This window comes from Borostomias antarcticus (genome assembly GCF_949987555.1).
Source record: "Borostomias antarcticus genome assembly, contig: scaffold_63, whole genome shotgun sequence".
NCBI lineage: Eukaryota > Metazoa > Chordata > Actinopteri > Stomiiformes > Stomiidae > Borostomias > Borostomias antarcticus.
The window spans coordinates 1,000,550-1,027,041 of record NW_028176448.1 but is presented as its reverse complement, the minus strand read 5'-3'; the positions used below and the strand labels follow the sequence as shown (position 1 = coordinate 1,027,041).

Sequence of the window (26,492 nt, the reverse complement as noted above, 5' to 3'; positions counted from 1 at the left end):
ATTAAGCCTCAGGCTATGCCAGAAGTCAGTTAACTTCTAGTAGTGTCTGCTAAGGGCATAGGATGGAGGTTGTCTGTCTTATTGCCTGCCTACTAGGACTTTAAGCAAGCCTTTGATCTCTGCCAGTTCATCTTCTACCCCGGTAAGACAGTCCTCAACGTCTGTTAATTTACCTACTATATTAGCCAGTTTGCCTTCAACATTGGTCAACCGGCCTTCGAGATCGGTCATGTGCTCGTCAGTTTGATTTTGCCATTGCTCCATGCTGTTGATGCGCTGTATGAGCGCCTTCATTAGCTCCTCGACATTGATCAGTCGATCATTCATACCACTACTTTGTCGGGTCAGTTCGAAGACAGTCTGGCGAATTGTGACAATGTCCTCTCCTATCTCAGTCAGCTTTTCATTGTCCTGTGCTGCTGTCCTTGCTTTAGGCTCATTAACACCGAGCTCAATAAGACACTCATAGAGATCTTCGGTTAACATTTTGCCACTCCAGCTTTGCAAAAACAACGGGCCACATAGTTTGGATACACGAGGTGTTCGACTTTTCTCATTTCCTAGGAAAGTCTAACATTCCCTGATTTTCAAAGGCTTCAGCTAATACAATTACATGACCAAACTCTGGGGACTAGGGAATAACCACAACTACACGAGGGGGACGGAGGATTAAGCATAATTATGTTGCACTGTAGTGCACTATTTACGCTGTAACCCATGTGACCATGAATTTGAAACTTTCATGGTCTCTAAAAAAGTCAAACAGCGAGTTGGATAACAGAATTATGTATAATCGATACGGTCAAACTGACATTTCCGGATAAATTTTGCAGGAGACAGTTTGTAGGATAAAAATAGAGTGGTATAGGCCACCCTGCTAGGTTAATTTTAATTGAGTTGAACCACTTGTCTTGTCTGGCTCATAAGGTGGATGTGGAAATTTAGATCTACGCAAAATCAGGTTTTTCGGTACCATAACCTCATAGATTTCTTTGTTATTAATCTTCATGAAAATTGGTAATTTACAAGAACTGCCTTTCTGTATTGCTCCCTCTTGGTGTATTGATCGAATTGCTTTGTGGCACTTTTCTGAGCTGGGATCACTGTATCGCTGATAGCGGATTGGAAGATTTTAAGGCAGACATTGAGGCCTCTTTACTTGCCAGCCAGCTTCCTCACACCTTGGTTTTGATGGCGTATGAATAAGTATGGGGAACTGTCAGCAGTCTTGGGAAAGATCTGCCAAACTACCCAGAGCTTTCACCATGGTTGGCTAATGTTTATGTTGGACTCACAAAACGAAGTCTTGGCTATGGACGTAGGCAGGGCGAAGTGGCCATGGTGTTTGTCTCACTGCAGGGTCTGAAGCTACTATTTTTGTACACACTGACTAGGTTAGCTTTTATGAGAAGAGTGGATGGGGAACCTTTAAAAAAGAGGTTTATCAGGTAAAGGAAATCTTTCTGATGAGTAGGTAGTTTTACTTTACGCTAACTGATATATGATTTGATGGAAACTTGGCTGTGCTAACATGGCAGCTGAATTTTTATTAGTCGTTGTAAGTTACAGTTAACCTTGAAAGACTTGAATATTAATGATGGAAATCCATATACTACGTGATGTTCGATTTTTCTTACTTTCCCGAAAAGTCGGACATCCCCTGATTGTCAGGGGCTTCAGCCAATACAGGCATATGACCAAACTCTGGGGAACCTAGAATAACGCCAAACTAACATGTCAATAGTCGGCAGATTAAACATAATTATGTTGCGCTAACGTGTGTTATTTACGCTGCAACCATTGGTAAGTCAGGGATTTTAAACTTTCATGGGCTCTAAAAAAGTCGAACATCTCGTTATACTCAGAGCATTGACCTGCATGAGCAAAAGAATTCTCTTTCCCTGCCGCTGGCTTGGAGCATTGGCCATGGCTGGTCTTGTTATAACAGGTCAGACCCATGCTTTTGGGCAGATCCCTTATCCTCCAGAGGTGGCACTGAAAAGCTACATCCTTATGGATGCTGCCAGTGGTGAAGTGCTTGCATCCCAGAATCCCGATGAAACAATGCATCCGGCCAGTCTGACAAAGATGATGACTGCCTATCTGGCTGAAATGGAGATGGCAGCAGGAAATATCAACCGTGATGACAAGGTTCTGGTCAGTGAAAAGGCGTGGAGTCTGGGTGGTTCCACCATGTTTATTGAAGTTGGGGAACGGGTACCGGTAGAAGAGTTATTGAAAGGTATCATCATTGTTTCCGGAAATGACGCCAGTGTCTCTATTGCTGAGCATATCGCTGGAAGCGAAGGTGCTTTTGCCCAGTTGATGACCAGTACAGCCAAGCGTCTGGGGATGAAAAATACCCTGTTCCAAAATGCTTCTGGCTGGCCTGTGGATGATCATTACTCCACAGCCCGTGATCTGGCCATTCTTGGTAAACATATTGCTCAGGATTATCCGGAGTACTATGGTTGGTATGCTGAGAAATACTATCAATACGGTGTGGACAAAAAGACGGGGAAGCCATTACGCCGTCAAGCGAACCGTAACCGTCTTCTCTGGACTAATCCTTATGTAGATGGTTTGAAGACAGGGCATATTGAAGATACCGGTTACCATTTGGCTGTAACATCTGCGCGGGATGACCGCCGTCTGGTTGCCGTACTGCTAGGCTCCAAGAGTGAGAAACAGCGTGCTGATGATGCCCAGAAGCTGCTTACCTACGGTTTTCGTTTCTTTGAAAATGTGGATGTGAAAAAAGGTAGCGAGCCTTTGCAAACCGTTAAGGTCTGGAAGGGCGATATTAATGGAATTACCGTTGGTATAACTCAAGATCTGATTGTTACTGTGCCGAGAGGGATGAGCAAGAATCTAACTGTTTCTCTGGCTATCTATCCAAAACTTGAAGCTCCTATCAAGAAGGGGCAAACCATCGGTAGCGTTAAAGTTATGCTGGAAGATGAGCTGGTCCGAGAAGTGCCACTGGTTGCTCAGCAGGCTGTTGAGCCCAGCGGTTTATTAAAAAGACTCTGGGATAGCATTGTACTGTTTTTTACCGGACTGTTTGTATAACCAGTTGTTTTTGGTAGGAAAGCATACAGTTAAAGGTGCTGCACTTCCTATGAATATGGGAGCAGCTTTTTGTGGTATTAAACAGCTCTGGAAATGATTTAGGTGTGGTTATGGAAGAGCCAAAAGCTCCTAAAATTGAATTCCCCTGTGACTATCCTATTCGTATTGTGGGGCATGCAACCACAGATTATAAGGACTTTGCTTTGAGCGTTGTGGCAAAGCATGATCCTAGCTTTGATGGCAACGCGAAGATGAAAACCAGCCGTAATGGCAAGTATCTGTCTGCAACCGTCGTCATTATGGCAACCGGCGAACCTCAGCTTAAGGCTCTTTTTGATGAGTTGAAGGCCAGCGGCCGTATTCAGATGGTGCTTTGATGGTTGAGGATGTTCTACCGCCTAGCCTCGAAGGAAGTGAACTTATTGTACGCTATCTGGGGCGCAGAGACTACGAGCCAGTCTGGCAATCTATGAAGGCCTTCACTGCCGAGCGCAATGTGCGAACACAGGATGAATTATGGGTTGTCGAGCATAACCCGGTATTTACCCAAGGGCAGGCAGGCGAGCCTGAACATGTACTTTTCCCAGGTGATATACCGGTTATTCAGGTGGATCGTGGTGGCCAGGTTACCTATCATGGCCCCGGGCAGCTGGTGTTCTATTTCTTAATGGATGTTCGCCGGAAGCGCAGTGGCCCGAGAGCGGTAGTATCGGCACTGGAAGATGCGGTTATTGAGATGCTGGCTGGTTTTGGTATTGAAGCTCATAAGAAGCTTGGTGCCCATGGCGTATACGTTAATGGAGCCAAGATTGCTTCACTGGGTCTAAGGTTTCGGAAAATGTGTTCCTATCATGGGCTGAGTCTTAATGTAGACATGGATCTGGAACCATTTAACAGAATTAATCCCTGTGGATATGCCGGACTTGATGTTGTTGATATGGCATCTTTGCTTGGAAGTGTCAACATTGAGGATGTCAGCTACCGTTTGCTGGGATGCTTTCAGAAAGAGCTAAACTTTGTCAATATTGCTGAGAAGACTGAAAATGATGATCAGTCTGCTTAATTCATAATGTAGCAGCAGTACACAAAAACAACAATGGGTGGGCGTGGCTACTCATCCAGAGAATAACCTTGAGACGCTAGGATATCATGAAGTGATAAAGAGCAGCCCCGCCGGAGAAACCCCGCGGATGAAGTCTGAACAGATAATTCCTACCGTACAGGTAGAAAGTGGTACAAAATTTGTCAATGACAAAGGTATCACGGCTATTAAAAATGGCATTAAAGCCAGTGCAGGTAGGCAGCGTGCTCCGATTCAACGGAAACCATCTTGGCTCAGAATTAAAGCAAGCCACGGCACAAAGTACGAAGAAGTTAAAAGAACCATTCACGAACATAAACTCAGTACGGTTTGTGAGGAGGCCATGTGCCCGAATATCAATGAGTGCTGGAGTTCAGGTACCGCTACTATCATGCTGATGGGCGAGACCTGTACCCGTGCCTGTCGGTTCTGTGCCGTCAATACGGGCAACCCTAATGGTTGGCTGGATCCTGATGAGCCAGAGCATACCGCTAACTCTGTGAAACTGATGCATCTCAAATATCTGGTTCTGACATCTGTAAACCGTGATGACCTTCCTGACGGTGGAGCAGGTCATTATGCAGCAGTTGTTAAACTGGTGAAAGAGGAGAATCCTGATACTGATGTAGAGGTTCTGACTCCAGATTTCCTTGGTGTCATGGCCCATGTTGAAACGGTTGTTGGTAGCCCTATTACAGTCTTTGCTCAGAATGTAGAAACCGTACGCCGACTGACTCATCCGGTACGAGATCCAAGAGCCAGCTACGAACAGACACTGGCGGTGCTGGAACATGCCAAGAAATATCGTCCTAATGTTCTCACCAAAACCAGTTTGATGCTGGGACTTGGTGAAACAGAAGATGAGATTCTGGAAACATTGGATGATTTACGCGCGATTGATGTAGATATTGTTACTTTTGGTCAGTATCTCCAGCCGACAGTCAATCATCTCCCTATTGAGCGTTATATGACTCTGGAAGAGTTTGAAAAATATCGCCAATTTGGGCTTGGGAAGGGCTTTTTGGAAGTGGTATCTGGGGCTCTTGTTCGTTCCAGCTATCGTGCGGAGCAGGTTTTGCAGAAAAACAACGTAGGCCTTTGAAGTATTCATTAGGTAGCAAGGGTGGTAGTACATGCTCTGCTATAACTTCTCTGGCCTAGTTGTCCGATTCTAATGGACATTAGAAAAGGTTTTTATCATTCCCAAATAAAGATAACAATGATTCGTTAATTCTCACTTAAACGCCGTAAGCTGACATAGCTACAAATAACAGTGTTTGTATAAGTATAGTTATAGGGAATCTGCTTTTCACCACTTAATTGATATTCCCCTGAATTCCACTGGTCAAACGGTAAAAGACATTGGGAGCGGCTCTGTTGGTACGACAATGCAGCAGCTTAAACATCATGGTTTCCTATGTATCAGGTAACGAAAAAGAGTCTGTTTATGGTGGTATAACGTCGTCAAACCGATAACTCCATAACCCCGTCTCTTATTAACTAATCCGACGCTAACGCCCTTTTTTTCATTCTTCTCCCCAGCGCGTGATTATTTGGACGCTATCATTCTGCACCTTGAATCCACTATACAACAAAGCATGGTACTATGGATAACGTGAGTTCGACTCTTTAATTGTGGCTACAGGCATTGAATTTTAAGGGCTTTAGGCATAGTGATGTTTTTTTGGAAAGTGCTCAACAGTTCCTACGGAGCCTTTGCCAGTTACTAACGTGCTAAAATTACTTTTCCCTGTAACATGAATATGTACACAAAGGCTGCAGCACTATGTAGCGCAAGGTATTATCTCGTAGAACTCACGTTAGGTAGCTATGTCCAGCCTGAAGGCAACGAAGTGTCGCGCCTTCTCCTCCAATGGTATGTGGATAAGTAGGCCAATGATGAGCCACAGCAATCGTCGGTAACTGCGATGCCTGACTATGACAGAACCAAACAAGCTGGTCAGCTGCTGGAGGTATTATTTCTAACGTGATTTCTCTGCTCACCGTTGCTACTCGGTACCCACTATTGCTGCTGCTCATTATTGTCCTGTTGATCAAGATACCCTTGGAGGAGAAGGCGCAATATTTCGTTGCCTCCAGTCCGGATATAGCTCTCTATGGAGCCATATTCTTGTTGGATAGTTAATTCAAGGTGCTAAACTATAGCGTCCAAATGATTACGAGCTGGTGAGAAGAATGAATAATCGCAGGTACTGGCGTAGGATGCTTGCACAATAGACGGTGTTATGTAGTTATTGGTTTGACGGCGCTATATCACCATAACAAAGTACCTTTTTCGTTACCTGATATATCGCAAACCATGGGCTAATTACCATTGTTCATCAGACAGATTAAGGAGCCTTGCTGCCATTGGCTCGTTCGTGCAGCCATGTAACCAAGCCTTGACACCATTGCTTTCAAATCAAAGCGACGGTTGAATAGATAGCAATATTCAGCAAGTATCTTGGCAGATGCTTTTGGTTAATATTGTGGTAACTGCTATTCAGAGAATTTTTGACGTTCCCGATAATGGTGTTGACCCACGTTAACAACTCATCAGCCATCGATTTGTGACCATTGCTGTATGTGGGTGTTAGGCGTTGGCCATTCCTGTGAATGCACCGAGGCTATCACTGACAACACAGCAGGTATGATCACTGAGATGCTTTTGCGCATAGCGTTACAGCTCCTTTTCCCGGAAACATGGTGACCATGCTGACACGCATATACAGCTGGTAGTTTTCCTCGGTGGTTTGCACGGAGGCAACAAATGGGTGTTTGTTTTCAGAACTTCTTCCATGTTTGCCCCCATGTTTTTCACCACCACAGTAGGAATCATCTATCTGAACCTGTCCCTGCAGAGGACGGCTGTCATCACGTTCTTTCATTGCCTGCATAAGCTTGTGCTTCAAGCAGTACGCATCATTATAAGAGATTTCCAGTTGTCTCGATAGCTCCAAGGCCGATATGCCATTCTTGGTTTGAGTCATTTAAAACATGCCTAGAAACCAAGTGGTAAATGGCAGTTTGCTAGCTTACAGAATGGTGCCACTGGTCAATTATGTCTGGTGACGGTAGTGTTTGCACTGGTAGAGTTCACTGGGTTTTAGGGTGCAATACTCCAGACAACAACACAGAGGACATTCAAACCCATTCGGTCACCGCCATTTGAAAAACTGGTCACGGCATTGTTGTTCCTAGGCATATTGCTGAAAGAACTCCACAAGGCTCATGCCTTTCTGAAACTTAATCCTGTTCTTGGTCATGATGTACCTTCTACTTCGAGGGAAAACGGTGTCGTAAGTTTAGACGAGAAGAAGGCTTGGGTCAGATGGTAATCAAGAACCATGATGTTTTAGCGGCTGCATTGTCGTATCAAAAGAACCACCCAAGTCTGGATATAGCTCTTTATGGGGCCATGCTCTTGTTGGAGAGTTGATTCAATGTGTTAAATGATAGCGTCTAAATATCACGAGCTGGGGAGAAGAATGAATAATCGATGGTATGGGTGCATGATGCGTTCACAAAAGACGGTGTTATGGAGTTATTGGTTTGGCGACGTTATATCACCATAAAACCGTCTATTTTTCGGTACCTGCTATATCAGTAATTATGATGTTTTAACGGCTGTGTTATCGTACCACAAGAGCCACCCACATAAATAATCAATAACACATGTGGTTGGCTTGAAGGAAAGACAATGGACGACCATTCACATTTTAGGTGTTTTTTACGAGTCGGTATATTCCTGATAGGAGTGGGGAAAGACAATTAAATGAATGGCAATTTTCCCAATACGACTCATTATGTATTACGCTACGTACGACTTGTTTTACTTTTCAGAAAAGTCGAACATCCCCTTGATTTTTAAGGGCTTCAGCTAATACGACCATGTAACTAAGCTCTGGAAAACCTAGAATAACGCCAAACTTACACGTTGATAGCCGGCAGATTAAGCGTAATTATGTTGCGCCAACGTACATTATCTACGCTGAAACCATTGGTAAGTCAGAGATTTTAAACTTTCATGGTCTCTAAAAAAGTCGAACATCTCGTATTTATTAATACATTCCACCGTTTATAAGAACCTAGGCTACTAATTTAGTAGGATGTATATAACAATCAGTAAACAAAAAACACGAATTACTGGTAGGTTTACGGTTGTCGGATAACTTATGATATCTACCATGAAATTATGGCTTCCACGACCTTAATTTGGGATGCAGAAAATTATTGGAGGCCGGCTTCTAGCCATAAGCGTTTTGGGGTAGATGATCATAGCGCTATGCTATAAGTGGCGAGAGCATGGTAGAATGTTCCCTGTTTTACCATGGACATTTGTCACTAATGACTGAACATCTGGTAGCCAGAAACAACAAGTGTACTCTGGCTAAGGGGATGATTGCGGCAGGAATCCAGCCTTAACACTATGTTTATCGATCAATACTGTACCTCTATGGCAGATAATCGCTTTTCGTTTACCCGCGAACAGGCCAGCCAATTTGCAAAGCGCATTGCTAATGACTTTAACCCACTACACGATGTGGATAACTCGCGCTTTTGTGTGCCAGGAGACCTTCTGTTTGCCAAGATTCTTCTGACAGAGGGTCTGTATACTGATATGCGTGTTACTTTTAATGGTATGGTCTCCGACGGTGTAGAGCTGGAAATTCGTACAAATGAAAATGGTCATAGAAGTATTTATGATCTGTCAGACAAGATGTATCTGGATATTGAGCGGCATGGTGCCAGTAGCCATGATAAGCCCATGATCGTGCAGTTGGTGCGTAGTTACGTGGCTTTTTCCGGAGAAAACTTTCCCAATGTATTTGTTCCCCTGATGAAGTCACACGGCGTTATGATCAATAACATCAAACCATTGGTTATCTATGACAGTATGACCCTGAAACTGGAACGTGTTGATCTGGGAAATCCTCATTTGGAGGCTGCTGGTGCTACATTGGAAGTCAATGGTAAGCGGGGCAAGGTGACACTCAATTTTATTTATCGTGAAAATGACGATGTGGTTGGTATGGGAGAGAAGACTATGATTCTTTCCGGCTTGCGTCCTTACGATCAAGAGGCTATTGATGTTATGATCGAAAAGCATATTGCCAGACAGCACCAATTTACCAGTTGAGTGCGTTTTGCATGTCCTTAAAATGCCACTTCCCATGATATGCCAGACAGTTGTTGGTTCTGAAAAGTGGTATTTCCTGCTAATGGCTATCGATTAAGCCATAAGTAGCTGACCAAGTTTGATCATGTTTCCTGACTAGTTGAGCCTGTGTTCTCGGGAACTGCTCCTTCGTGGCTTTGCATCCGTACAGTCGTGCTACGTTACAACTCTGGACACATAGCTACGTCTATGCTCTCGTTGTGCTTGGCATAATATCTGCTAAATAAGCTAGGGATATTAGATTTCCTTTGCACAGCTACTTAGAATAAGACAAGCAGGTTGTATTTTTATATTTAAACAGCCACCCAGTGGAAGGCATTGAAGAACCATGTCAGCAATGGAATGCAGTGGCTTACATCATGGTAAGTCATTGGACACAGACAGTAACTAGGACAAAACTATTCCTTGTTGCCATTGTTCCTTAGCCGGCTTGAGGAGCCTTGCTGCCATGAGGTAAGTTTGCGCAGTCATGTAACCAAGCCTTGATACCATTGTTTTCAAATCAAAGCGCCGGTTGAATCGATACAATATTCAGCAAGGTCTCTTGGCAGATGCTTTTGGTTAATATTGTGGTAACTGCCTTTCAGATAATTTTTGACGTTCCAGATCATGGTGTTGACTAACGTAAACAACTTATTAGCTATCGATTCGCGACCACCACTTGTCACCACTGCTGTATGTGGGTGTCTGGCGTCGGCTATTCCTGTGAATGCACAGAGGCCATCACTACAACACAGCAGGTATGACCACCGAGATGCTTTTGCGCCCAGAGTTCCAGCTCCTTTTTCCGGAAACTGGTGACCATGCTGAAATGCGTATACAGATGGTGGTGTTCCTGTTGGGTTGCACGGTGGCAACAAACTGCTGTTTGTTTTCATAACATCTTCCCCGTTTGCCTTCATGGTTTTCACCACCACAGTAGAAATCATCCATTTGCACATGTTCCTGCAGGGGACGGCTGTCATCTCATTCTTTCATTATCTGCATAAGCTTGTGCTTCAAGCGCCAAACAGCATAATAAGAGATTACCATATGTCTAGAGAGCTCTGTGGCCGATATGCCATTCTTGGTCTGAGTCATTAAAAACATGCCTAGAAGCCAAGTGGTAAATGGCAGCTTGCCAGTTTACGGAATGGTGCCACTGGTCAATGATGTCTGGTGGCGGCAGCGGTTGCATTGGTAGAGCTCACTGGTTTTCAGGATGCAATACTTCCGGCAACAACACATAGGACATTCAAACCAATTCGGCCACCGGCATTTGGAAAACTGGTCCAGACATTGTTGTTTTTGGCCATATTGCTGAATGGTGTGGTTCTTGTGATATGACAATGAAGCCGCTAAACAATCATGGTTTTCTATATATCCGGTAACGTAAAAGAGACGATTTTATGATGGTATAACGTCGTCAAACCAATAACGACATAACACTGTCTATTGTGAACGCATTCTACGGCAAGACCATAGATTATTCATTATTCTCTCCAACTCGTGATCATTTGTACGTTATCATTCACCACTTTGAATCCACTATCCAATAAGAGCATGGGACCATAGGGAGCTATATCCTGACTTAAGGCAACGAAGTGCTGCGCCTTCTCCTCCAAGGATATTTAGATAAACAGGCAAATGATTAGCCGCAGCAATCGTCGGTCACGAGTAGTGACGGTGAGAAGAGAAATTACGGTAGAAAAATATCTACTAATAACTGACTAGGTTGTTTTGTTCTGTCGCAGTTACAGCCAGCGTAAGAAATAATGCGTGTTTCCGCTGGATGCTCAGTTAAACCTCAATACTGACAAATACGCTGATGGCATGAGGGGAAAAATTGTCAATGATGTGATGGAGCGCTCTTATGATCGAACGATTGAACGACATCGTGAGAGTTGCCAATGTTGGTTGGAAAACGATAGGCTATGCAACTGGTAGCGGATACGGCTCAATACTTTGAGGCTTTTTACGAATAGCTCAAGGTGGGATTGAGTAAACAGAAGGCCTGCAGACCCTCAGTTGTGACGGTAAGGGGCTAGTGATGCGCCAAGAATGGTTGAGGGAAGCAACTAGGAAGAACGCGCACAAAAGTCAGCAGAAGCTACAAACTAGGCTCAGTCCGGATAGAAGAAAGATCGCAAATGAATGGCACAGGTAGCCACCGGTGATACGGTAAAACCCAATTTTCGAACGGCAGAATCGTTCATGGATATGGATCGGAAGAGCGACACGTGGTTAAATTACGTCTTCAAGCCAAGAATAAGAGAGTGTGGGCCAGTGTAGAAAGAGAGGCAGACGCCGTGATAGAAGAAGCTTTTGAGGAAGTGCTCAGGATAGATCAGGAGCAGAAACGGCAGGTGGTAATGATTATTGATGGCCACCATCATCAGCGGAAACTGATCACCGTGATTATGAAAAAAAGGGAGTTAAGGCAACCATCATCATGGACTTTATCCATGTACTTGAATAATGTAAGTTCGACGCTTCAATTTTTGCTATCTCTCTTGGATTTTAAGGTCTTGAGGCATAGTGATGTTTTTTGGAAGTGCCCAATGGCTCTTTCTAAGCCTTTGCCAGCCAATAAAGACTAAAATCACTATTTTCCTGTAACATTAATATGTACAGAAAGGCTTAAGCCTGTGTAGCGCAAGGGATTAGCTAGTCGCACTTACGTTGAATATCTGTGGGAAATTGGTCACTGCTTACATGACAAGGGGGATGAGGCTATTGAAAGCTGTGGGCAGAACGGTCTCTGAAGATACTCAGGGGAGAGTATGACAAGGTGGTCAGTGGAATTAGGAAAAGTTCGAGCCAGTCGGTCTGACAAAACGTAAGGCCATGGATAAGTGTGAAGATTATCTTCAAAAAAACCGTCCTAGGCGCTGTTATGACAAGGCGCTTGATGCTGGCTATCCGATTGCCAGTTGAGTCATTGAGGGAGTTTGCCGTCATTTGATCAATGATCGTATGGATCTAACCGTGGCAAAGTGTAGTTTGCAAGGGGCAGAGGCTGCGTTGAAGTTACGCATCACTGGATGCAAGCGGAGATTAGCAGGCGTATTGGAACTTCCATAAGTAATGCTCTCGCCTTCGTAATAATGGAGAACTAATGAATATGGCGTCGTAGCAAGTGAACCACACCCTTCGTAATTAACGGGAGTTCGATGGTGAAAGACAGGTTAGCCACAGCCACTTAGCTATCTTTCGGATGCCAAACCATATATAACGAACTGGAGGCTTCAGTGTTTATTGCCAGTGTATTCCGTGATGTGGATGATTTCTGTACAACATTTGAATCATCATCTATTCCTATCAGAGTGCCTTTCGCAATTTCAAGTACTATTACCAGTTACTGAGCACACAATATAAATCAGACTATTTCCAGAACCTAGTATCCTACAATCGCTTTGTAGAACTTATGGAAAGGCTTCCTGATTACCATCTTACCTAATCCTCCTTCTCGTCTGAACTTACGACACTGTTTTTCCTCTAAGTAGAAGGTGCATCATGGCCAAGACTACAATTTAGTTTCAGAAAGGCATGAGCCGTGTGGAGTTGCTTTCAGCAATATGGCTAGGAATAACAATGGCGCTCCCAGTTTTTCAAATGGTGGTGGCCGAATGTGTTTGAATGTCCTCTGTGTTGTTGTCGGGAGTATTGCATCCTAAAAATCCGTGAGCTCTACCAGCGCAATAGCTGCCGTCACCAGACATCATTGACCAGTGGCACCATTCTGGAAGCTAACAAACTGCCCTTTACTACTTGGTTTCTAGGCATGTTTTAAATGACTCAGACCAAGAATGGCATATCGGCCCTAGAGCTCTCTAGACAGCTGGGAATCTCTTATAATGCTGCTTGGCGCGTGGACACAAGCTTATGCAGGTAATGAAAGAACGTGATGACAGCCGTCCTCTGCAGGGACATGTTCAGATGGATGATTCCTACTTGGGTGGTGAAAAACATGTAGGCAAATGTGGAAGAGGTTCTGAAAACAAATACCAATGTGTTGCCTCCGTGCAAACAAACGAGTCAAATTACCAGCTGTATATGCGTTTAAGCGTGGTCACCAGTTTTCTGGGAAAGGATCTGGCACTCTTGGCGCAAAAGTATCTAGGTGATCATACCTGCTGTGTTGTCAGTGATGGCCTCGGTGCATGCACAGGGATAGCCGACGTCTGACACCCACATACAGCAGTGGTGACAGGTGGTGGTTACGAATCAATGGCTAATAAGTTGTTTACGTGGGTCAACACCATGATAGGGAACGTCAAAAATTCTCGGAAAGGCAGTTACCACAATATTAACCATAAGCATCTGCCAAGGTACCTAGCTGCATATTGCTATCGATGAAACCGGCGCTTTGATTTGAAAGCAATGGTATCAAGGCTGGTTACATGGCTGCGCGAACTTGCCAATGCTAGCAAGGCTACTTAAGCTGGATGAGATGAATAGTGGTAATCAGGAAAGGCTTTGATACTAGGCGGTTTATCTGAAGTCTCAGTGCATGTGGTAACCAACTGGCCTGTCATTTATTGATTCACCGCCCATCGTTGTCTGTGATCACCTTAGGATCAACAGCCACAAGGTCTTCAGTGAAGAGGCTAAATTGGAAAACGTCTACAGGTTGGAAGTTTGGTTTTAAGTTGCACCTTATCATTCACCATCTTGGAGAAATTCTATCATTTTGCCTAACAACGGCTAACACTGATGACTGACCAGTACCAGATCTCATCGAAGAATTAACTGGTTGGATTTATGGAGATAAGGGCTACGTATCTGAGAAGTTGGCAGCATGGGTGCAGTAGAAAGGCCTGAATCTGGGTACTAAAGTCAGGGAAAATATTAAGCCAAAAGAGCTGCCGGCCTTCGATTAAATGATGTTGAGGAAACGGGCAGTAATAGCAAGCGTAAATGATCTGGTGAAGAATATTGCGCAGACCAAACATACTCGACACTATTCACCATGCTGTAAACTTGATGACAGGATTGATTGCCTATGCACCGCAGTACAGAAAGCCACATATTGATGTTCCGGTACCAGCAGAAGGTGTACCAAGGGTTTTCTGAGCATCGGACTCCAGTTAATTATGGAGAACTAATAACCGTGGCTTCGTAGCAAGGGCACCACACTCAATGACAGTGCACTGGTTGAATCAAAAAATGGTGCACTATTAGTAAGATGCTGGGCTATGCCCATACACCGCAACATCAATGCTGGGGAAGTTAGCGAGTTTAATAAAAACTATCTGACATCCTACATCAACTTTCACAGGACCTGCTTTTTCCCTGAAGTAATTAGGGTGTGGTTCCCATGCTATGACGTCACATTCTTAGTTCTCCATGAGTACGAAGGCAAGAGAATTCCTTATGTAAGTTCCAATACTCCTGCCAATCTCCACTTGAAACCAGTGGGCGTAGCTTCAACACAGCTTCTGCCCCTTGCAAACTCCACTTTGCCATGGTTAGATTCATACGGTCATTGACCAAATGGCGGCAAGCTCCATCAATGACTCCACTGGCAATCGAATAGCCAGCACCAAGCTCCTTACCGTAGCATATCCTATGACGGTTTTTTGAAGATAGTCTGTACACTTATCCATGGTCTCTCGGTTTGTCAGACATCCCTTGCTTGCACTTTTCCGGATTCCTCTGGCCACCTTGTCAGACTCTCCCCGTAGTATCTTCAGGGGCCGTTCTGCTACCCAGCTTTCAAAAGTCTCATCCTACTTGTCGTGTAAGTAGTGACCGGCTGTCCACAGATATTCAAGTGCATGGATAAAGGCCATAATTTATGGTTGCCTTAACTCCCTTCTTTTTCATAATCCCGGCAATCAATTTCCGCTGATGATGGTTCCCATCAATATGCCGTTTCTGCTCTGGATTGCGCCTGAGCGCTTCCGCGAAAGCTTCTTCTATCACGGATTACGCCACTCTTTCTACACTGGCCCAAACATTCTTCTTCTTGGCTGGAGGACGAAATTTAACAACGTTGTCGCTCTTCAGATCCATATCCATGACCGATTTTGTCGTTCGAGTATCTGGTTTGATCTTATAACAGTGGCTACCTGTGGTATTCGTTTGCGATCTTTTTTCTCTCTTGGACTGAGCTTGGGATGCAGCTTCTGCTGCCTCGTTTGCGCGTTCTTCCTTGTTGTTTACCCCAACCAGTCCGAGCGCATACTACATCCTTACCGTTAAAACTGAGGATCTGCAGGTCTTCTGTTTGCTTAATCACAACCTTGCGCTGTTCGTAACAAGCCTCAAGGTCTTTAGCCGTATTCGCTATCAGTTGCATAGTCTGTCGTTTTCCAACAATACCATGGCAACTCTCACATGTCGTTTAATCGTTCGACCATAAGAGTGATCCATCACTTCGCTGACATTTTCCCCCATCATGCCATCAGAGTACTTGTTAGTATTGAGGTTTAACTGAGCATCTAGCGGAAACACGCTGCTTCCGCGAGCTGTAAATGCGACGTCTGACTACGACAGAACCAAACAAGCTGGTCAGTTGTCGGAAGGTATTTTTTCTGGCGTGATTCCTCTGCTCTCCGTCGTTACCAGTGCCCACGATTGCTGCGGCTTATCATTGGCCTGCTTATCCAGATACCCTTAGAGGAGAAGGCGCAACACTTCGTCGCCTTCAGTCTGGAGATAGCTCTCTATGGTGCCATTCTTTTGTTGGAGAGTGTATTCAAGGTGCTTAATGATAGCGTCCAAATGATCACGAGCTGGTGAGGAGAATGAATAATCGATGGTATTGGAGCAGGATGCGGTCACAAGAGACGATGTTATGTAGTGAACGTTAGTGCGACTAGATAATCCATTGCACTACGTAGGCTTAAGCCTTTTTGTACATATTCATGTTACAGACAAAGAGTGATTTGAGTACTTGATTGGCTGGTAATGGATCAGAAGGGGACATTGTCACTTTAAAAAAACATCACTATGACTCAAACTCTTAAAATCCAATGGCTGTAGCCAAAATTGAAGCGTCGAACTCACGTTAGTTATTGGTTTGACGGCGTTATATCACCATAAAACCGTCTCTTTTTCGTTACCTGATATATCGAAAACCCTGATGTTTTAGTGGCTGCATTGTCGTATTAAAAGAGCCACACCAAAATCATTATTGATGCAAAAGGCAAAGAGAGGAAAAAGTACCATTATGAAGATATGATTACGCCTTATGAAAGCTGAAATTCATGCCAGATTGGCAACAATATTTGAAGGGAGTAATTCCTCCACGTACACTTTGGTCAAAAGCGTAATCAATGAGCGATAACGAGGCGGCTGAACAATTACAGTCCGCCAGTGAATAGCTATTTTGGACCATTCTTGGACGAAAGGACTTTAACTACTGACGTACGCTCTTTTCAGGCTCATTTCAGGATTGAAAAATACTTGTAAAGAGTATAGACTTTCAATGTTGTTCTAGCACCAAAAAGAAACACCGGCTGGTTATGTACGGCAATCAGGTCCTATCTAGTACCACATAGCTGTAGGTCAGTGGATGCTCATCTTCTGATTGAATGTCTTCCCTAGAGGTTTCCTGCCACTGTTGCAGGTCAATTTCCGGGAAAAAAGCATCACATTCAAAACTTTGGTAAACCCTAGTAAGGTAGAGCCGGTCGGCTTGTTCAATAGCTAGGCGATATATCTGTTCGCCACCAATCACTATGACTTCTTCATTCCCGTTGATCATGGCTATATCTTCGGCCAGTGCAATGGCGTCATCCAGACAGTGGACGACTTTTACACCTTCGTGATACCAGTTTTTGTCCCTAGTAATGACGATATTGGTTCTTCCTAGTAGAGGCTTGTTCAGCGAGTCAAAGGTCTTGCGGCCCATAATAATGGGTTTGCCAATGGTAACCGCCTTGAAGTAGCGTAGATCTTTAGGTAGATCCCAAGGCATTTTATTGTTGATACCAATGGCATTGTTATCTGCCACAGCGGCTATCAGAGCCAGTTTCATCCGTGTACACTCCAAGTTTACTGAATCACAATACCCTTATGGTGCAAAAGGCATGAATACACAAACCTTTCTCTTTAAACAGTTACCTTATTAGCACTGTTCCTCAGCCAGATTGAGGAGCCTTGCTGCTATGTGGCAAGTTCTCGCAGCCATGTAACCAGCATTGATACCATTGCTTGCAAATCTAAGCTCCGGTTGAATCGATAACAATATTTAGCAAGGTATCTTGGCGGATGCTTCTGGTTAATATTGAGGTAACTGTATTTCAGAGAATTTTTGACGTTCCCGGTCATGGTGTTGACCCCCGTAAACAATTAATTAGCCATGGATTCGTGACTACCTCCTGTCACCACTGCTGTATGTGGGTGTACGGCGTCGGCTATTACTGTGAATGCATTGAGGCCATCACTGACAACACTGCATGTATGATCACCGAGATGCTTTTGTGTCCATAGTTCCAGTTCCTTTTCCCGGGAACTGGTGACCACGCTGAAACGCATATATAGCTGGTGGGTTTCCTTGTTGGTTGGCACGGTGGCAACCATTTGGTGTTTGTTTTCAGGCCATATTTCCCGGTTGCCTCCATGTTTTTCACCATCCCGGTAGGAATCATCCATCTGTACATGTCGATGCAGTGGACTGCTGTCATATCGTCCTTTTATTACCTGCATACGCTTGTGCTCCAAGCGCCAAGCAGCATTATAAGAGATTACCAGCTATCTCGAGAGCTCTCTGGCCGATATGCCATTCTTGGTCTGAGTCATTAAAAATATGCCTAGACACCAAGAGGTAAATGGCAGTTTGTTAGCTTCCAGAATGGTGCTACTGGTCAATGATGTCTGGTGGTGGCAGCGGTTGCATTGGTAGAGCTCACGGTTTTTTAGGATGTGATACCACCGGCAACAACACAGAGGGCATTCAAACCAATTCTGGCCCCGGCATTTGAAAAACTGGTCTAGGCATTGTTGTTCCTAGCCATATTGCTGAAAGCAACTCTATAAGGCTCATGCCTTTCTGGAACTGAATTTTGTTCTTGGCCATGACACCACTCCTACTTCGAGGAAACCAGTTGTCGTAAGTTTAGACGAGAATGATGCTTAGGTCAGATGGTAATCAGGGGAAGTTATGCTTTGTGCTTTTGTGCCCTAAGGGTGATGGTGGAAAAATTATTGTCTGGGCTTTGGGTTGAATACTCCGACATTTTTATGCCCTTCTTCCCGAAGGTGCATGGCATGCAGTTGACTCATTACCCCTTTTTTGCAGTAGAGCAGGTAGTGGCGGCTCTTGTCCAGTTCAGGGAAACGGGTTCGTAACTGATAGAAAGGGATTATCATGACTTCTCGCTCTGGCATGGAGAAAGGTTTGATTTCTTCCTCTGTAGGGTGACGAATATCGACAATCACTTCATCCTGATTAACTTCACTAACAACTTCAATTTCTCCCCTGCTTAGATCATCTGCAATGATATCGTGGATAGAGACCATTCTACGGCTGTTAATGGCCTCTTCCAGTACATCAAAATTGAATCGAGTCTCTTGTGCTGCAATTTTCTCTTCTTTTGCCTTGGTTGTTGGGTTTCTGGAGATAACGGCACAGTATTCTGGGATATTGCGGACAAATTCTTCCGTACCAATTTTTATAGAAGTATCAATAATGGCCTGTTTATCCATGGTGATCAGAGGCCTGAGAACCAGAGTATCAGTTACAGAATCGATGACTGCCAGATTTGGTAGCGTCTGGCTGGAAACCTGCCCGATGGCTTCACCGGTGACCAGCGCGGCTATTTCCATCTCATCTGCCACTTTGGTGGCGGCTCTAAGCATCATCCGTTTCAGAATGACTCCCATCTGGGAGTTATCCACCTTTGTCAAAATTTCTTCCACAACGCCTTCAAAAGGTACGGTGAAGAATTTAACTCGGTGGGAGGTACCGAACCGGTTCCACAGGTAGAAAGCGATTTCTTTTACTGCCAGTTCATGGGCATGTCCACCCAAGTTGAAGAAACAGAAATGGGTGCGAATACCTCGTTTCATAGTAAGGAAACTGGAAACGGTAGAGTCGAAACCCCCGGAAATCAGAGACAGAACTGGTTCTTGAGACCCCAATGGATAACCACCTAGACCTTCTCCTCGCTTTTTGGTCATAAAGTATCGGTCATTCTTGATATCGATACGGACAGTAATCTCAGGGCTTTTTAGACTAACCCCTCTGGCTTCAGTCTGCTGATTAAGGCCGGCTCCAACAAAGCGTTCCACATCAATAGATCGGAACTCGTGCTTGCCGGTTCGATTGCAACGAACGCAGAAGGTTTTACCTACCAGAGCTTCTGAGTGAGCTTCCACCGCTTTTTCCAGAATATAGTCAAGGCTGATCAGCTTGTGTTCAGCAACCTGCAACCAATAGGCAATCCCTGGAATATGGCTTAACAGATCACTAACTTCTGCTACCAGAATCTCATCATTGCTGCGGGTCGTGACTTCAATATGATCCCATACACCAGAGACATCAATATTCTCATCCACGCGTTTGAGAATGGTGCGAATATTTCGGCGCAGCATTTTAATAAAGCGTTTTCGAACCGGAGCACTTTTAATTGTGATTTCCGGGAACAGTTTAATGATGAACTTCATGGATCAGGAGACCTTGTGTGCTGGACAATCTGGGCAGGTAAGACTAATCAGAGCCTGTTCATAATTCTTTGCGAATAGCGAAAGATCATAAAGAGACTATTAACAATAATAACGAGATTTCCAGCTTTCTTACTTTCCCAAAAAGTCGAACATTCCCTAATTCTTAAAGGCTTCAGCCAATACGGCCATATGGACAAACTTTGGAAAACCGATAATACGCCAAACTTTCACATCGATAGGCACCAGATTAAGTATAATCATGTTGCGCTAGCGTACACTATTTATGCTGTAATCATTGGGCGGCAGGAATTTTAAACTTCCATGGTCTCTAAAAAAATAGAACATCTGGTCTCTAAAAAAGTAGAACATCGCGTAATATATTAACTAAATTGCACCGAAAGCCCACGCTCTCTGGGCACCATTCCGTGGTTCAGTGGTCTTTTGAGTCAGTTGACGATGCTGTCATCTTTTATAGTGCAAGCTGTTGATGAGTATGTAGTTGGTATAAGTCGTTGCTGCATAAGTACAACTATGCGGCGTTAGACTTTTCTTACTTTCCAGAAAGGTCGAATATCCCATGATTTCCATGGGCTTCAGCCAATACGACCATATGACCAAATTCTTGGGAACCTATAATAATGCCCAACTTACATATTGATAGCGGTCAGATTAATCATAGTTATGTTGCGCTAACGTACGCTATTTACGCTGTAACACGTGGGAAGTCAGGGATTTGAAACTTTCATGGTCTCTAAAAAGTAGAATATCGCGTTAAAACTGCAAATCTTATTTTAAAGCGAGTACACTGTCCGGCGCAGTACGTTAGGAATGAGTTTTAAGAAAGAGTGCGTTATTTTGGTGCCTAAGGCTTGTGGTAGGCACTAATTGTGTTGCTTTTGTTTGCTGCTCCTACTGCAACGTGTGCTGTTCGTGTGTGTATGTGCAGAAGAGTGGTGAAGTGTTGGTTCGAACAGTTTGGTGAAGTATCTGTTCTAAATTGGACTGATATTTTGCTGTTTCCCGGTCCATTTTAACAGGGTTTCGTCTTTTCCCAGATTTCTACACCAAAAAGCACTACCTTCGTACGCCAATGTCTGATGGACTGCATAATGTGACATAGCAATTGCTATAGCTCAAGCAAGCGTGTTTCTCTAGCTGCTGCTCGGTTATGAGACCTGAAAGCGAAGAGATTGATTAGTAAACCGCCTGATCCGAAGCATTCGGCCCAGTGCGGGGTTTGTCATCTGGAGGAAAGAACAAATGTCGAAGACTCTCAGCCTGATTAAGGAACATGATGTTAAGTGGGTTGATATGCGTTTTACCGACACTAGAGGTAAAGAACAGCATGTATCGATTCCTGTCAGTGAACTGGGCGAAGAATTCTTCGAAGTTGGCAAGATGTTTGATGGTTCCTCCATCGCTGGTTGGAAAGGCATTAACGAATCTGACATGATTCTGATGCCTGATGACAACACAGCGACTATCGATCCATTTACTGAAGCATCAACTATTAACATTCGTTGTGATATCGTAGAGCCTTCCACTATGCAAGGCTACGAGCGTGACCCTCGTTCTGTTGCAAAGCGTGCAGAAGAGTATCTGAAGTCCACCGGTATCGCTGACACTGCATTCTTTGGCCCTGAGCCTGAGTTCTTTGTCTTTGACGACGTTAAGTGGAGCGTTGATATCTCCGGGGCGTCTTACGAAGTGAACTCTGAAGAAGCTGCTTGGTCTTCCAATGCGAAATTTGAAGGCGGCAATATTGGGCACCGCCCTAAAGTCAAAGGTGGTTACTTCCCGGTCCCTCCAGTCGATTCCCTGCATGACCTGCGTGCTGCCATGTGTGATGCCATGGAAGCTCAAGGTCTGGAAGTTGAAGTACATCACCACGAAGTAGGTACTGCTGGTCAGTGTGAAATAGGTGTTAAGTTCAACACTCTGGTGAAAAAAGCCGACGAAGTGCAGATTCTGAAGTACGCTGTTCACAATGTCGCCCACGCTTATGGCAAGACAGCTACCTTCATGCCTAAGCCGCTGGTAGGCGACAATGGTTCAGGAATGCACGTTCACATGTCTCTGTCCAAGAACGGAGAGAACCTGTTTGCTGGTGACGGCTATGCCGGACTGTCTGAAGAAGCTCTGTACTATATCGGAGGTGTTATCAAGCATGCTAAAGCGATCAATGCTTTTGCCAATGCTTCTACTAACTCCTACAAGCGTCTGATTCCTGGTTTTGAAGCACCTGTTATGCTGGCTTACTCTGCCCGGAACCGTTCGGCTTCTATTCGTATTCCTTACGTTAACAGCCCTAAGGGTCGTCGTATTGAAGTACGTTTCCCTGACCCCACTGCCAACCCGTACTTGGCCTTTGCTGCCTTGATGATGGCCGGTCTGGACGGTATCAAGAACAAGATTCATCCTGGCGATGCTGCTGATAAGGATTTGTACGATCTGCCACCAGAAGAAGCTGCTGAAATTCCAACGGTTTCCGAGAGCTTTGAAGAAGCTCTGGCTGCCTTGGACGTTGATCGAGAGTTCCTGACTGCCGGTGGTGTATTTACTGACGATATGATTGATGGTTACATTGAACTCAAGAAAGAAGAATGTCTTGCCGTCAGCCAGACCACCCACCCCGTAGAGTTTCATCTGTACTACTCCGTTTAAGGTAGTTTTATAAGACCATTCAGGAAATTCAGTCTTTAGATTTAATCAATAAGCCAGAGTTTCTACTCAGGCTTTCTTGTATCTACGGATGGATGGTATTCAGGAAATGCAGGAGAAATTTTCTGGGGATTCCATGTATGGGCTGTATGCTGGCAATGGCTGGAGCGATGCAGTATATATAGGAGTGAACTATATGTTTGGTAATGCAGTAGCTTCTTCTTCTGTTAAGTAAGCCCACTGGCATTAAGCTAATAACAAATACATGAGATATAAGCGTGTATAAGATTTTCTGATTACCATCCAACCAAAGCCTACTTCTAGTCTAAACCTATGACATAGGTATTTCTATAAGTATGAGGTTCGTCATGGGTAAAAACAAAATTCAGTTTCAGAAAGGCATGAGCCTTGTGTGGTTCTTTCAGCAATATGGCTAGGAACAACAATGCTGGTACCGGTGTTTTAAATGGCGGTAGCCGAATGGGTTTTGGTGTGGTTCCATTGATTAGTTATCCATGATTAACGTTAGTTCGACTGGATAATACCATGCGCTACATAGGCTTCAGCCTTTTTGCACATGTTCATGTTACAGGGAAGAGTGATTTTAGTACTTTATTGGCTGGCAAAGTTCCAGAAGGTGCCATTGGGCATTTTTCAAAAGACATCACTACGCCTCAAGCACCTAAAATCCAAGGGATGTAGCTAAAATTGAAGCGTCGAATTCACGTGTGATTACACAGGCGAGAGCATTCCTTGTGGCAGTTCCAATACGCCTGCAAATCTTTACTTGGATCCAGTGAGCGTAGTTTCCACACAGGCTCTGGCCATTGTAGATTCCACTGTGCCGCGGCCAGATCCATACGGTCATTGGTTAAATGGAGGCAAACTCCACCAATGACTACACTGGCAAGCTGATAGCCAGCATCCATAGCCTTGTCGTAGTAGGGCTTGGGACAGTTTTTTTGAAGATAGTCTGCACACTTATCAATGGCCTCCAGTTTTGTCAGACCTCCCTTGCTCGCATTGTGCCGGATGTCATGGGCCACCATGTCAGACTCTCCCTTTAGTATCTTCATGTACTGTTCTGCCGTACAGCTTTCAATAGCCTCATCTTCCTTGTCGTGTAAGCAGTAACCTGATTTCCACAGGGATTCCAGTACATGGATAAAATCCATGATGATGGTTGCGTTGACTAACGTGAGTTCGACGCTTCAAGTTTTGCTAGAGCCTTTGGATTTTAATGGTGTGAGGCATGGTGATGTTTTTTGAAAAGTACCCAATGGCTCCTTCGGAGGCATTGCCAGTCACTAAAGTACTCAAATTACTATTTCCCTGTAACATGAATATGTACAAAAAGGCTGAAGCCTATGTAACGCAAGGGATTATCTTGTCGAGCTCACGTTGGGGTGGTTTTTTTAAAACGAGAATTCAGCCGCTAAAACATCAGGGTTTTCGATATATCCGGTAACTAAAAATAGAAGGTGTTATGGCGATATAACGTCGTCAAACCAATAATTACATAACCCCGTCTATTGTGAACGCATTCTACGCCAATATCATAGATTATTCGTTCGTCTCACCAGCTTGTGATCATTTGGACGCTATCATTCAGCACTCTGAATCCACTCTTCAACAAGGGCATGGCACCATAGAGAACTATATCCAGCTGAAGGTAACGAAGTGTTGCGGTCTATCTTCCAAGGGTATCTGGATAAGCAGGCCATGATGAGCCGCAGCAATCGTCGGTAACTGGTAGCACCGGAGAGTAGAGGAATCACGCCAGGGAAAATATCTCCCGACTACTGACCAGCTGGTTTGGTTCTGTCGTGGTCAAGCGTGGCAGTTACAGCCAGCGGAAGAAATCCAGCGTGTTTTCGCTGGATGATCAGTTAAACCTCAATACTGACAAGTACTCTGATGGCATGAGTGGAAAAATTGTCAGTGATGTGATGGATCGCTCTTATGAGCGCACGATTAAACGATATCGTGAGAGTTGCCCAAGTATGGTTGTAAAACGATAGACTATGCAACTGGTAGCGGATACGGCTCAAGCCTTTGAGGCTTTTTACGAACAACACAAGGTTGTGCTTGAGCAAACCGAAGACCTGCAGATCCTCAGTTTTGACGGTAAGGGCCGAGTGATGCGTCCTGAAAGGTTGAGGGAAGCAACATGGAAGAATGCGCAAAAGAGGCGGTAGAAGCTGCAAACCAAGCTCAGTCCTAGCGAGAAGCAAGATAGCAAACGAAATGGCACAGGTGCCACCGTTTATACGGGACAACCCAATCCTAGAACGGCAGAATAGGTAATGGATATGGATCGGAAGAGCGACAACGTTGTTAAATGCCGTCCTCCATCCAAGAATAAGAGAGTGTGGGCCCATGTAGAAAGAGAGGCGGAAGCCTCGATAGAAGAAGCTTCGAGGAAGCGCTCAAGCGAGACCCGGAGCAGAAACGACAGTGGGTCATTGTTATTTATGGGCACCATCATCAGCAGAAACTGATTACCGGGATTATGAAAAAGTAGGTAGTTTGGTGTGGTTTCCTTGCTATGGCACCACAATTTATTAGTTCTCAATGATTACGAAGGCGGGAGCATTACTTATGGAAGTTCCAGTACGCATGCCAATCTCCACTTGGATTCAGTGAGCGTAGCTTCAACACAGTCTCTACCATTGCAAACTCCACTTTGCAATGGTTAGATCCATACGGTCATTGATCAAATGAGGCAAGCGCCTTCAATGACTCCACTGCCAATCGGATAGCCAGCATCCAGCTCCTTGTCGTAGTAGGGCTTGGGACAGTTTTTTTGAAGATAGTCTACACACTTATCAATGGCTTCACGTTTTGTAAGACCTCTCTTGTTCACACTTTGCCGGATTCCATGGGCCACTCTGTCGGACTCTCCCCTGAGTATCTTCAGGGACTGTTCTGCTACCCAGCTTTCAATAGCTTCATCCTCCTTGTTGTGTAAGCAGTGACCGGCTTTCCACAGATATTCAAGTACGTGGATAAAGTCCATGATGATGGTTTGCCTTAACACCATTTTTTTCATAATCTCTGGAATTAGTTTCTGCTGATGAGGGTGGCCATCAATAATAATGGTTAACTGCCGTTTCTGCTCCGGATCTAGCCTTAGCGCTTCCTAAAAAGCTTCTTCTATCACGGCTTCAGCCTCTCTTTCTACACTGGTCCACACTATCTTATTCTTGGATGAAGGACGAAATTGAACAATGTTGTCGCTCTTCCGATCCATATCCATGGCCGATTCTACCGTTCGAGGATTTGGTTGTCCCGTATAAACTGTGGCTAGCTGTGCCATTCCTTTGCGATTTTTCTTCTCTTCCGGACTGAGCTTGGTGTGCAGCTTCTATTGACTCTTTTGCGCGTTCTTCCTAGTTGCTTCCCTCAACCATTTCTAGCGTATCACCAAGTCCGTACCGTAAAAATTAGTATCTGCAGGTCTTCTGTTTGCTAAATCCCAATCTTGCGCTGTTCGTAATAAGCCTCAAAGTATTGAGTCATATCCGCTACCAGTTGCATAGCCTGTCGTTTTCCAACCATACTTGGGGAACTCTAACGATGTCGTTTAATCGGTCGATCATAAGAGCGATCCATCATATCACTGACAATTTTTTTCCTCATGCCATCAGAGTACTTGTAGTATTGAGATTTAACTGAGCATCCAGTGGGAATACGCTTGATTGTTTCCGCTGGCTGTGACTGCGGCGCCTGACTACGACTGAACCAAACAAGCCGGTCAGTTATCGAGAGGTATTTTTTCTAACGTGATTTCTCTGCTCACCGTAGCTACTAGTTACCGATGATTGTTGCGTCTCATCATTGACCTGCTTATCAAGATACCCTTATGGGAGAAGGCGCAACACTTCGTTGTCCTCAGTCTGA

The 26,492-nt window shown here is 44.5% G+C and overlaps 2 protein-coding genes across 2 annotated transcripts; one reads left to right on the top strand and one right to left on the bottom strand.

Moving 5' to 3' along the window:
* Nucleotides 1-1,926: 1,926 nt before the first annotated feature.
* LOC311328492 (D-alanyl-D-alanine carboxypeptidase DacC-like) lies at nucleotides 1,927-3,449 on the top strand (the record flags this gene model as incomplete). The annotated part of the gene is made up of 2 exons (XM_084462453.1): nucleotides 1,927-2,761; nucleotides 3,259-3,449. 2 exons carry the CDS (start codon nucleotides 1,927-1,929, stop codon nucleotides 3,447-3,449), a joined length of 1,026 nt encoding a protein of 341 aa, XP_084318579.1.
* Nucleotides 3,450-18,464: 15,015 nt separating this feature from the next.
* On the bottom strand, nucleotides 18,465-19,856 carry LOC311328490 (tRNA sulfurtransferase-like; the record flags this gene model as incomplete). Its single annotated transcript, XM_084462452.1, has 1 exon — nucleotides 18,465-19,856. The coding sequence occupies one exon, from the start codon at nucleotides 19,854-19,856 to the stop codon at nucleotides 18,465-18,467; it is 1,392 nt and encodes a 463-aa protein (XP_084318578.1).
* Nucleotides 19,857-26,492: the final 6,636 nt, after the last annotated feature.